The sequence below is a fragment of the Mauremys mutica genome, chromosome 1 (genome assembly GCF_020497125.1).
Source record: "Mauremys mutica isolate MM-2020 ecotype Southern chromosome 1, ASM2049712v1, whole genome shotgun sequence".
NCBI classification, from domain to species: Eukaryota; Metazoa; Chordata; order Testudines; family Geoemydidae; genus Mauremys; species Mauremys mutica.
In genome coordinates, this window is record NC_059072.1 from 209,222,091 (window position 1) to 209,235,956 (window position 13,866).

General features: G+C 37.8%; 1 protein-coding gene across 7 annotated transcripts in view; it reads right to left on the minus strand.

The window, feature by feature from the left end:
* The window catches only part of KDM6A (lysine demethylase 6A), a 303,262-nt gene that overhangs the window by 56,683 nt on the left and 232,713 nt on the right, over positions 1–13,866 (minus strand). For 4 of the 7 annotated variants that reach the window (XM_045002630.1, XM_045002629.1, XM_045002632.1 and 1 more), the window contains 8 exons: positions 13,137–13,263; positions 10,605–10,703; positions 9,963–10,182; positions 9,257–9,391; positions 8,649–8,804; positions 7,941–8,036; positions 3,398–3,499; positions 1,775–2,170 (listed from right to left, as the gene is read on the minus strand). In XM_045002630.1, the coding sequence (XP_044858565.1) occupies positions 1,775–2,170; positions 3,398–3,499; positions 7,941–8,036; positions 8,649–8,804; positions 9,257–9,391; positions 9,963–10,182; positions 10,605–10,703; positions 13,137–13,263 (1,331 nt within the window). The remainder of the gene's footprint in view (positions 1–1,774; positions 2,171–3,397; positions 3,500–7,940; positions 8,037–8,648; positions 8,805–9,256; positions 9,392–9,962; positions 10,183–10,604; positions 10,704–13,136; positions 13,264–13,866) is intronic. The other 3 variants (XM_045002631.1, XM_045002633.1, XM_045002635.1) reach the window with 1 other exon arrangement.

Consider the following 13,866-nt stretch of genomic DNA (forward strand, 5'->3'; position numbering starts at 1 on the left):
GCCTTGTCTTGGAAGCACCATCTCTAGGGCAAGTTCTGTGCCAATTCGTTCCTTGGCTTCTTTGCTGAGACCATCAACAAGGGTGTCAATTATTATGCAGACACCTACCTAGTAACAACTGAACTGATGCCACAGACTTATTTCACACAGGATGTAGAAAAGCCATTTTATACCAGTGAGAATTTTTTCATACCCAACCAAGTCTAACTTGGGCAAGAGACAATAAGGCTGTAAGTCTCTATGACACTTTGCCAATCCTATAAATACTAGTTCCCAGTTACAATGTTAATATACGAGTAGGTTTTTACAATTGGCCTATCAAGTTGCTTCAGAGCAAAACTAGTTGCTTGTGCAATGCACAAGATGTTCCTGCTATTTTTTCATTTTATTTTTTAAAATTGTATATGCACTTAAGCTGCCAGGCTGTAATACAGCCTGCACTACAAAATTATCTGAGTTTCGATTAAGTAACTTGCAATAATCTGTAATTAAAAACCTTACGCCGATAAACTGTGTTGAGTAACAAGAAAGCAGTTTCCACACTACAATGCTGTTCTAAACTTTTAGGTATTCCTGAAACTGGTCATACCACCTATCCAGTAAAACAAAATTACATGTCTCGAAAGTCTTCCTGTAGAACAGCTTACTGATTTCAATATGGAAGTCTTGTGGGGTTGAGAGTGAATAAACTGTTAGCCTGCAAGTAAAATAGGCTTTTCCTCCATGCCCCCCAAAACAAATACTTTAAAAATCATAATTATACATTTGTATCCTCATGCTTTCTGTTGTGAGATTGAGATATACTGGTACAAAATCTATATTGAGATTGTTCCTGTAAAATATATTATTTTTGATGTTTTCTTATGGCCTTTCAACAAAAATGATTTAGAATGATCAAAATAAGACAACGTAATTTCAACAATGGGTATAACATTCGGCTTATTCACGGGTGGTGCGTGAACCCCCCATTCGGGAGGCTAGCCCCGTCCCTTCCACCTGAGGCCCTGCTCATCCCCCCCGCCAAGGAGCCAGAGGATCCTCAAGCCCCCGACCACAGCTGGAGGAGCCCTGGCCTGCCTGCCCCAGCCACCCTGAGACCCAGGCTGCTGGTCGATTCAAACCCTGGCCCGAGCACCAGCTTGTCTGCCCCAGGTGTTCCGAGTCTCAGGCTGCCAGCTGGCCCAAGCCCTGACCTGCCAGAGCACGCCCGAGCCCCAGCAGGCTTTGGGGGAGAGATGGAGTGAAGGTAGGACGAGGAAGAGGCATGGGTGGAACCACAGGGGAAGAGCAGGATGAGGGAGTGGGGCCTCGGGGCAAAGCATGGGTGGGGCTATGGCCTGGCTGTTTGGGGAGGCTTAGTCTCCCCTGGCCAATTATACCCACCATCCATGAAATATACACATTTTTATTACAATGATATATTAAAAAAAACCACACAATCATCATGTTTCATGATTAAAGAAGTGATCTGTAAAAAATACACAGTATATTCATCTACTAAAGAAAACACCTCTGAATGGATAGGTAGTTGTACAAATGTTTATCAATTGCCCTGTTTGATTTATGGCTATTTCCTATATTCCATAAGAAGCTGATTTAGCTGCTGTTTTAACAATAAAGTATAATGGGTAGCTTTAATCAGCTGTAAGATTTATAATCTGCATCTGTTTAATCAACAATTGAAAATAGAAAACGTGTTTTACATAAGAAAGATGTCAAAAAGTGATTTGGACAGTACTTGCTCACTTTATTGGATTAATAACCTGAATTGTACCTGAGTGGAGTTAGATAGTTGGTTTTTCCACGGCTCCTCTGCGCTGCTGGTCAGGTTTGTGCGGTTATGAGGTAGAGAGAGTGCGTTTCGCTGCAGGTAAGGCACATTTCCATTACTTCCACTTCCTGTTATGTGATTATTGCCTATCAAAATAGTGTCTGTACTACCCAGCGTTCTTGCTGTGCTGCAGGGAACTGGGCCTGCTGGAAAGGGTCCATTAGCCATAGGCTGCCCAGGGCAAGCCGGACGGATTCCATGCTGAGTGACATTAGGCACTCTGGTTAAAGCAACCTGAGGCTGCTGACCAGAGACAGAGTTTGTAGGCAGTGATGAGTCAGTTGTTGGCCCATTAGAAATTCCAGTAGATCGTACCTGTGCAACTCCTGTTTGCCTCATCTAATGAAAAATTAGTAAGACAAAAGAATAAAGTGAATCACATGACTAAGAGACTACAGTAAAAGCTTTTGTATCCAGCATGTTGGGAGAATGGGGGGGGGGGGGGGAAAGAGTGCCGATAAGTGAAAAATTCCAGTTAACTAAGAGGGAGTGAGTTTGGGTGTGGGGGGCAGGCTCTGGGAGGCAGTTTAGATGTGGGAGTGGGCTTGGGGCAGGAGGTTGGGGCGAGGGGGGTGCGGTGTGCTGGATCAGGGCGGCGCTCACCTCGGGTGGCTTCCCACAAGCGGCAACATGTCCCGGCTGCTCCTAGGCGGAGGCGCAGCTAGGCAGATCTGCATGCTGCCTCCATCTGCAGGCACTGCCCCTGCATCTCCCATTGGCTGGGGTTCCTGGCCAATGGGAGCTGTGGAGACAGCGCTTGGGGTAGGGTGGGATGGTGGCAGCCCAGGAGCAGCTGGGACATGTTGCCCCTTCCGGGGAGCCACGCAGAGCCAGGTAGGGAGTCTGTCGGCTCTATGCCAACTGGACTATAAACCAGACTTTCAAGGAAGATCAGAAATGCCTGTTTATACAGCTTTTTGGTTTGTAAAGTGCTGGATAACACAGCTTTTCCTCTATATAAATATTGTATACTGTTAATTTATTTTTACTGTACTGTTTCAAGTAAAGTTTGGTTGAAATTATGTTAACTTTATTCAACTTTTTTTTTGTAGGTCAGAAAACAGGTTCCTTCCAGTTTGTGTTGAGTGATAGAGCTGACATACTCACAGATGGTGAGTGAATTTTAAGATATAATTATTGAAGGCAGACTTTTCTTCTAGGAGAGCCATAAAGATATATATAGCTATATATTAGGAGTTACTATTAGGCTTTTACTATTGAACATACAAAAAAAGAGACGTGAGCAACAACCAGGAATGAGAGGCTTATTTCTTAACTAGACTGTTTCTGAAACTTTGTCAAATAGCTGACCAGAAAACAAAAAAAAAATTGGTTAATCATCATCTCTGGTAGTCTTACAATAGAAAACAGCTAACAACAAATGTCTTTCAGCCAGTAAACATCAATCACAGTAAATGAAACGTCAAAGAAAACAGATGATGTTATGTAAACTGGCAAACAGGGCACGAAAGCATGTACAATACAAATAATTCAGGTTCAAAAAGAAAAAAGAGAATGCACCACTGATGCAAGTACTGAAGATTAGAAAAATATTTTTGCTCGCACCTGCTGGTGTTGCTGCATCAAGACAAACTGACTCTCCAGCTGTTCCAGCATAAGTTTCTGTGCTGGATTTAGATTTCTGTTTGCACGCAGCTGTTCCAAGTCCTGTGGAAAAAAAACATAGCAGCATTATTTAGAATCAATCAACTTACAACTGATTAAAAAGCTTCCTGATAACAATACTTAACACGGCCAGTACAAGTAAGGCTTCTGAAACTGAGAAAATATAGACTAAAGCTCCTGAAAGGACCAAACCCCTTTCTATAATCCACTGTTATACTAAAAACTCTGTATAAGCATCTCTTATCTACTTAAGCTGAAAAAGACTTGATTATCTCAGTATATGCTATGAAACAGTACTGTACACGTTCTTAAGTGTTAGATATGATTAAAGTACGTTTTGACTGTGAAAGAATGTTAAATTCATAAAGTTCTTAAAATGTTACAGGGGGTTCTTGGAAAAAAATTCTCTAATGGCGGACAGAGCTGTCCCTAGGGACTCTGGGCAGCATGGGGCCAGAAACTCGGAGCCCCTGGATTTCCAAGAGCTAAGGAGATCAAAGCAAGCCTATCTATCACACTGAAGAGATTTAAGCTTCAAGACTCCTTATAAGAAATGGAAAGGGAAAAGGATATTTTTTGCTGTTTTTAAAATTAAATAGGAGGCTAGTATTGTTTTTAAAATTATTACGAAGAACATGTTTAAGCTTTGTTGTAACGTGTATTGTTTGCCTGGACTGCTCAAGACCCGAATTCTTGTGTAGGAAGAACTCTTTGAGTTGGCTTCTTAAATACCTTCATGCTGTTTCACATCGGATACTCCTTGATGAAACGTAAGAGCCTTGTCTTATAACAAGCTTATTCAAAGTGATACAAGTTACGAAAGTGAGATCTTGGAAGAGTGTTGCCGTTTTCATAATGATAAATAATAATTAATCAATAGTGTATAATAAGCATGTCATAAAAACAAATTTTGTATTTCCAAGATCACTGCTTTTATAATTTACACTCAGGTAAAGGAGAAAATCCCTGGAAATATTCATTTTTAGGTGGGGGTTTGCGAGACTTGTTAAAGTTTGGGAACCACTGTCCTAGACTGAGTCTCTGAAGGGGGCCTAGATGCTCTTGGAGCAGCCAAAGTTACCCAATAAGGCCAACAGGAGTATTCCAGTCTTTGTACCGCCCACAGTGGTGGGCCCCATATATGGGCATCCTAGTAAGAGCAGTGTTCTTGATATATGGTATGGATGTCCTTAGAGCATGACCTGTATGGAGACCTGAAAAGACCTCGAATGAGGTACAGATCTATTATGGTCAGATTCTGAGAGGAAGAGATATAGCTCTCCTCAGTGATAGAGAGGCAGTTACAGTAGACATATACGTGGTGCTTTCCTAAAAGTATCAATATCAACAATGTATCCAACGGAGCCAGTGCAAGTGGGTAACATGGTTGGAAGGCAGAAAGGTGGGTCAACATTAACTACACTGGCAGAGCCAGCACTGAAGGTTGCATGGACGATAAAAGTGGAGATGCTGGTGTTGTGGTAGTATATGCTGCTAATGGTGCCAACCTGGTCGAGGTTAATGTGACTGATGCCAGGCAATATCGTGAAGGAAAACCCAGCAGTGGGAGACACAAAAGGTCCTTCACCTCAAAGAAGACCTGCAATGCTGACAGCACCAAAATCAGAGGCAAGTATTTCATTGCCACTGTTGGTGATAGTAGATCCGATGGTGCCAGGGTCAAGGATCTGTCTGGCAACGGTGAAGGCACTGGTCTCAACAGCCCTGTTGGAGCTGGAGTCGATGGTACTGCCTCAGATGGTGCCTGTGACCAGACCTCGACTCAGCACTCAAGAACATTTTAGCAGATTTCTTGTGGCCTGAAGAATGAGACTTGGACAATCTCTCAGTCTCAGAGAACAAAGATGATTTTGGACACATCAAGGACACTGAGGGAGAGGACAATGAGCAGTGTTGATTTGGACTTGGAAGCTGGGGCAGTCGTAAGGACATTCCTTGTGGACAAACAGTCCACCCACTCAGGCTGAAAAGGGATGCATTGCCTTTTCCATGAGACATACATGAGGGCGGAAATACCTCTGCTTCTTCGGCCTCATCAGAAATGAGGTATAAAGAGTATGTTTATTCCTCATGTGTCCCTTGCACAAGCAAATCAGGCAGCTTTTGTGGCTATCACATACAAATAAGAGAAATTCTTATTTTCTAACAGCTGGCTAAGTGAAGCTGAAGAGCATTGGAGAGCTCTAACTCTTACTGTGGGTTGTAAGAAGGAACTGAGAGGGAAGTGCACACTACACCCTTTTATACTGTTGGCTCAGCGTGTGAGGATAGCAGGGGCACATACACTGACTGCTACTGCTGCCTGCAAAAGCCTCTGACTCAAGTGCATTGGGCGCATACACTTACAACGGAATGTGTATGAGCAAATCACTCAAAGGAGAATTGGACATTACAGACACTATTTTCTTTAATTGCTCTTAAGTATTGAGCCATTACCTATCTTATGAACTAATTTTTCCAAACAACAAGAAGCTAAAGTTAAAAAGGTAAGTCATTAACTAGCCTATTCTGTTCTTTTGAGTATATGTAATAGGTTGGTATCAAGTTTATAGATTTTTCATGTATATGATTTTATAGCTGTATCAGTTTGAGTATGATTCTGTTTAACTATTGCTAATAAAGCTAACGCATGATACAAACAATAATGCAAATATTCAGAGATCAGTGTAGTTATTTCTAGCTGGACTAAGTACACTCTTAAACCTCTAAGTAGTTTCAAACTGTCACTATTTTAAAAAAGAACAAAAAAAACCCCAACAAATAAGAGAAATGCTTGCTTATCTCCCAATCCCCCCACCCCCAAAACTGTTCTAAGCTGAAGAAAAAGCATCATTAATTCCTGGACTAGTATCAGGTTTATAGTCTGATATCTTCTGTTCATCAGGGATCGCAATGAAAGCTTTATAGCATACAAATATCAGGGATCTTCCTTGTCCAATACCATATACCTTATGAGCAGAGCTATTTTAGGAGCTTAAACACCAACAGAAAACAATGTAGGTGTTTTATTTCAAAAGGATTTCATATATTTATTATTTTTTCTCCATGCACAGCTGAGCTCGTGGTACTAAAGAAAGCTAGTATTATAGGCGGAAGGATGTAAAAAAATAACACCAACAATATTTTTTTTAAACAAAGACATTTCTAAAATGCCTTCTCTGTAAATTGCACTACATATACAGAATACAAAGACAGAAATGGAATGAAGGTTTTATTCACTTTCATATGTGATGACCTTCATAACTCATTTCTGGTTTTGTCATTAATGGATAATGAAACCATATTAAATAAATGTTAACAAATCCTTTCTTCTATACATAGGGTGAAGAAGGTAATGACACTTTCTGTTAAAGAGAAGGAAACAAAGTGAAAAAAAGACAAAATGCTAGTGAGGCCTGAAAGGGAAGAGAAAAATAGGAGAGATGGGAGAAAGCAGAGAGAAGTCATAAAGGTGGGACAAAGGCAGGAGAGATAAACAGGTGAAAAAATAAAGCAGTATAATAAAACAATGCTGACTGGCTAAGGAGGCAGTAAGTAAGGGACTGTCTTTCAGGTAGAAAAAAATATTTCTCAATTGTGCTCAATGCCTTTGGGCAGTATAACACAGTTTCAGTATTTCCCCTCCTCAGAGCAAAAATTTTTCTACTAATATCATTGGATTTAGTCAATATTTGTGATATATATGGTGACGACTTCTGCCCAGGTATGATTTTCAAAATGTGCATTCTTTTGCTGCTGCTAATGCTTGGTGTGGTACACTGCAACCTATGCCAGTGAGCTGAAGAATAAACTGAAACTACTGTAACAAAACAAACTAGATTTGAGTCAAGGTCTCAAAAATAAAGTCCAGCACTTCAAGTGTAGAAGCTATGTGGTCTGAAAACCATGAACACCAGGGTTGAATTTCAACTCTCTCCATTATAGGTGATAATTTGTGCAAAAATCTTAAGTCCTTCGCTTATCAGTTTGCCAAATGAGGACACAAGAAGTTATCTCACATGGACATTGGGAGGGGTACAGTAGTTGTGCAGCACTTTGTAAATCTTAGGCAGCACAATGAGTCATAAGTATCATTCTTCTGACATCCAACAGTATGACTACTTCACACATTAAGTTAAAAAAATGTTACAACAAGAAAAAATATTTACTTTTATCTGTCCATCTTACAAATTTATTATAGTGCTTATGTAATTAAAATATTCAACTTGTGTTATGTCACTAACCTGGAACTCAGGTTTTGTTTGTTTCTCATTTTAAGCTCGATTTCACACATACCACAGGGAAGCTATAAATATGAAAACTACTTGTATCAAACAATAAGCATTATAGCAAAGTATACTGAATATTTCACATTCGATTCAGAAGTTAAAATCTGAAAAGTTTCTTTGAGTCCATTTCAGATATATTTCTGATAAGAAAACAAAGTCTCAAAACTGCTCAGGGTTTTCTTTAACACGCTTACCTGTAATTTCTGTGGTGTCAAACACCAAGAATGAATTTGTTGCTGTACTGGAGGATGTGACACCGTATGGCCACTGCTCCAAGCATCTGAAGTATTCTGAGAAAAACATTAAATTAAAATATATTACTATCAAAGGAGCAAATATTAGTTTTACAAAAGCTAGACATTAACTTCTTGATGAAAGGACTAATCACAGGTTTAATAATAATACAGCATATAACAAGTATACTAAAATATACTTTATCTCATTTTGCTTCAATCTATATAGTATCAGAACAATGAGAAAAAAGTAAATATTAAATATCATCTAATACCATAATGACAAGGAATCAAATCAAATTAAGTCACTACCTCTTGAAAAAGTATTATGTGAAGAAGAAACATCCTGAATTTTAGATAGAGGCAAAGGCAATAGAACATGGTCATTTCCCTCTCTATTACAAAACTATGATTATATTCTGAGATTACTTCTATATATAGTGTCACTAATGTGTATTGCATTTAGGTACTTACTATCTCAATTGTAATCTCTTAATTAAATACACTGCTGAAAAATGCACTAACCTCAACACATGAACTTCTAAAACATTCCCCACCTTAATGCCAAAAGATTACAATTAAAGTACAAGTGCTGTGTACACTGCACAATTTCTATGCATATTTCTGTATAATTTTGGCTCAGGTTCTTTAGTTCACCAGAATATATACCTTTGTTGGACTAGATGTTCTTTTCCTCTTGGCAGGACTGGACAGGTCATCTACTTGGCTAGAAGGAATCATGTGTAGTGGCAAGGATTGCTGTGAAATTGGTGTTTGAGTGAGGCCTAGTACGGGTTCAGTATTTGGATGATGAGGTTTACAAGCCTACGAATCACAGAAGGAAGACAAAAATATGGTTCTATATATTCTTAATTCTTTCAATTAAGCTACACACTTTTACGATCTGCATATCTTAAAAGGGCTGTGTGGATATACTGAAGCTGACTCAGTTACTGAAAATCAGTTTCCATATGGTCATCAATGGAGGAATGTGTACCTTTCTTGGGATTATTGTTTTAAAAAACAACCACTGTAGCATTTCTACTTAAGATGAAATCTCTCAAAATCATGAAAATCCACAAAGGTTCTAAATTGGTACCCACATATTTCTCCCACATTACAGGGAGTCTTTTCTTGATCTAAATTCCTTTGCAAATAAATCAAAGGCTTTTTATTAATGAAAGCCAGCCCTGCACTCCATAAAATAAGCTTGACTACTACAGAGTGTAAAGAACCCTTAAAGCTGGGCACCTGCAGAACATAACCCAACTTCTCACCTGCTGTGCTGTGTTCATGGCACCCTGCCTGGAGGTAAGCTCTGCGGGGATTGGTAGGCTCCATGCCTCCTCAATACTAGGAAGTAATTTAGTTTTATTCTGTAGACTACCTTGTGGAAGGTTACACAACTGAGCCTAGGAAAAATTATGTAAAAAGCAAATTTAACACAAGCCTACTTTATTAAGAGCAAGTCCACGAAATCTTCCTAAATGCTGTAGCTAATTACGTCTTAAAGAGAGAATAGATTTAAAGTCTGGGGTTTTAGAAAGGTGCTAAGTATAAAGAGGGTAACCAGAATATAAACCTTTGTGAGAATCAGAATAAAGTTGAGCTCTGGTTTCAGAGGTCTCGTAACTCTTTTCTTCTGAAATTGCAAACAAGAGTGAAAGATAGTGTGTGTGTGTTCTCTCTCTCTAAATGCTATGACAACTTAAAAATGTAGACAGTACATATAAAAAAAAGTGATGTAAATCAATATGCATCAACTGAGTAATGTGCAAAACAGCATTAATTACAGGGATTGAGTCCCACTTAAAAATGGAAAATAAAACAATATTACAAGCTATGATATGTTTACAATAAATATGGAAACAGGTTATACATACCATGAAACAATTACACATTAACTGATATGTTATTTTTCCCCTCCCCGCCTGCTGTGTACCTGGTAAAATATTTCCCTTCCTTAAAGCTTTAAAGTTTTACCTGTAAATATTTTATCCGTGCTGCAAGTGCAGAGGTATTACTACAATTTTTGCTCCTAGTTGCGTTTAAGTAGCATTTAATGGCATCCTGAGGCTGGTTGCAGGACTCATAGAGTGTGCCTAAGTCCATCCAGGCTGCAGCATGGCCATGGTCCAATTGTACAGCACAAATATAGGCTTGTAAAGCATCCATAGGCTGATTTTGCTGTTGATATAGCACACTGAATAAAAAGATTGGTAAAGTTCTAAATTAATAAAGTCTGAATACAAAGAAGTCATATACCTCCCCACTAAACTCAGTATTTCTCACATAGTGAAGAAGAAAAACTTTTGTATATCAAGTGGAACACACTATTACATAATTCACAGTGACAATCATGAATGATACATTTTTATACCTTAACATGAAAAGTTAAAATATAAAGTACAACCAATATTGCAACCTAAAATTTAAGAGAGCAAATACCTACATATTTCTTTAACTTCAAGATATTTCTAGCATGGTTGACAGAACATTAATATATTAGCTAGCAATTAGGAGCTTTATGATCTACTGAGAACATAACTGTGTTAAAAAAACTGGTCCTTGTTTAAACAGATTAAAATTCAATTATAGTACTGCTTTTCCCTGCATCATTCTTACCCTATAGAACACCATGTATCTGCACTTGCTTCTGATTTATCAATAGATTGCCTATAAGATATAAAGGCATCCTGAACTTTCCCAATACTTGAATAGCACCTGGGAGAAGAGAGAAAGAACTGTGGTAATATTTAAAGTCATTATGGAGAATGGTTTGCCAAGAGTGGACTAGTACTAGTAAATTCATGCAAATACAAATACATACTCATACACATTAATCCAAAATAACTGCCCTTTCTGAAAGTTTGACACAAAATGACATTGAATGTAAACTTCTGAATAATTATTACTAATTTATTTGTAAAATACACTAATCCTTCAGCATCAGCTGTGCAAAGTTTAACTTGCTTTAAGTTCTAATACATGCTACATTATACTAATGTCAAGAACTAATATTGCATTCTGGAAATGTACACATTTCACCTGTGGTATTTCATTGAGCAAAAGGGAAAATAATTACACACAGATTACAACACAGGAAGAATTAAACTGCCTGTTCCCAAATAGTCAACTTGTGTGCATTTTAAAAAATTAAATGTTGGTGGCATGGAAGTTGAAATACTAGAGAAGAGAATTTATGACAACTCATAGTGGCACTACAAATACGGTGAATATTTTAGTAAATAGAATCTTATAGGTCTTCTTTGGGTTTATGCAGCTAGTATTGCACTTCCCACACCATTCTTAATAAAATGTTAATCAACAATAAAAAGTGTAGTTTTATAGTCTAGTCTACAGGATGAACCAAATTAAGGAAAAATCCTGATTCTATTGTTCTTTTTTTTTAATATATAATTTATTATGTGAATGCTAAGTATATATAACATTTTCAAAAGCAGTATGACATGGTAAGCAGGAACTCTAGAACACAAAGAAGAGTGAGTTACAGTTATGCTACAAGGAAAAATGACTGCTTCCATCATAATCTGAAAGAAAATAAGATACTGAAACTTTTTAAGTAGAAAAGTATTTTCTTTGGTTTTGCCCATATTGCCTGCAATTATCTTCCTTGTTTGCATAAGAACTAAAAGTCTTCAGAATACACAAAAAATAATTAAAAATTTATTCTTGTAAAAAATAAAGAGACATATATGAGCAAAATAAAGGCAAAAATTATCAACCTTTAAGCAGGAAAAAAAACAGAGGTTCTTCTTTTACATTATATTGGGTACAGTAGGAAAGGAATCTAGTAAAAAACTACCAGTATTTTACTTCATTTATAAATATTCACCAGGATTAAGTAAAGAAGTTTCAAAAGATAAGAATAAGTTAGACTTAAAGGTAATGAAACAAAGTCCCAGCATCTGTGTTAAAATCAGCTTCTCAGATATTTTAAGGATCCTATCAGTGTCATGATTGTCAAATTCAACACCCACCAAAACATAAAACAAGTGCATCAAAATAATTCAAATATAACAAAAGGAAAGAATGTTCAAACATAATTTACACCCAACTAGAAAAACTAGGAAAATCAAAGTTGAAGAATTTTATTTTAGTTAAAGCACTACATTTGTTTATCTTCCCCATAATATGGGTAACAGCTTCTTTGACTGGATGGAAGAGATCTAACTCAAGAGCGTGTAATCAAGTCACCCACAAGAGGTTGCAGCTTACAGAAGATAAGACATATTAAAAGCCTGAATATTGCTTAGGTTACTGCTAACTAGTGATGAGTTTCCCAACGTTTCTATCTTTTTTAAAAACAAAAAGGGGCATAAAATGCACAGTATTTACCACAGAGAACAAAAAATAGCTTACAAGACCCCCCCCAAAAAAAAAGTGTCCAAGAGTTAATTATTATTAAAGTATGGACCATTTATCTTGGAAGTCAGAATGGCTACATCTGAGCTATTCCAGTCAAAAGTTTACATATAGAAATACAAACTATATTATAATATATACAGTACAGAAAAAACTTTAAAGATTTTGGTACAAAAGCACATGTATGTGGAAAGGGAGAACAATATTAAAAACAGAAAAGTGAGAGAATGTGGAAGTATGCAAAGAAAAATGCAAATATTTTTGCAGGCAATTTAGACTGAGAAGAGAATAGATGCATGTGACAATAGGAGGGAAAGAAAAAGGTGAGTAGTGTCATATCATTCTAAAGCAAACATTTAGCTTAAATGACAACATCTGAGGCATTTGCATTCAAGGCATAAAAAGAATCATGTACACTTTTGCACACGTGTACAGAATATTTTCTGCCTGCTTATTTAATTACGTACTAAATTTCTAATGAAAACATTTATTGCACAGGCACTTTCACTTAAATATCTTTCCAATATAGCATATTTTCCCTCAAAATAACAAAGCTGGACTTCAGCAGTTTCATAATTTTTCCCATTTGTTCAAGTTAAGGATATGTGATGTTATTTATTTTAAAGGAAAATTACTCCCGAACTGGCATTTTCATGATAGCTCTCACACTGTAGAGAATATTTTCAATTCAACCACATCCTCTCAAAACAAGCTTTATTAAAAAACATGAGACAGCCTTAAATACAGTGGCTATACCACCAGTTCTCTCACCTTCCAAGGAAATACCAGGACTGGCCAGAGTTCGGATCTGCCTCGAGGGACTTCTGAAGATACTGAATAGCATAGCTTTCCTTGGTTGCTTTGTCTCCTAGCTGATCCACGGTGTGATGCATCCAGCCTACAAAAGAAGTTACAAGTCACACAAGCCAAATTCTCAAAAGTGCTGCTTAACATATTGAGTAGGGTAGTGGTGATAATATCCTCCTCTCCCGCCTTTTTTTTTTTTAAACAAAAAATCTATTGCATACCACTGTGAGGGACATGTACTCCACATTGGACTCTCATCCCCACATTAACCCTTTCACTACCAATTAACACACCTGATTGCATCTGCAACATGGGCCAGATCCAATTAAGGATGAATCCCAGCTGTAGGAGGAGCTGGGTAGTTTACAAAGGGATGAAGCCCAGATGAGAAGGAAGCTGCAGGGAGAGGGGAAGACCTCTACAATCCCTTTCTGGTTGCTAGAAAGTAAAGGGCGTAGAGAGGCAGAGGTACTGTAAGCCCAAGGGGGGGGGGGGGCGCTGTGGGAAATGGCCTGAAAGAAGGCCCAGTAGAAAAGAGACCAGAGAGGGAGCAGCAAGAGTCTGATGGAGTAGACCTTGGCTGCTTCTCCTAAAAAAGTATCCTTAATTTTACTGTGGATCCCCTGGATATCCTTTTGTCCATTTTATTAGCAATTTGTGAAAAAAAAAATTAATATCAGGATTTCTCTTCTGA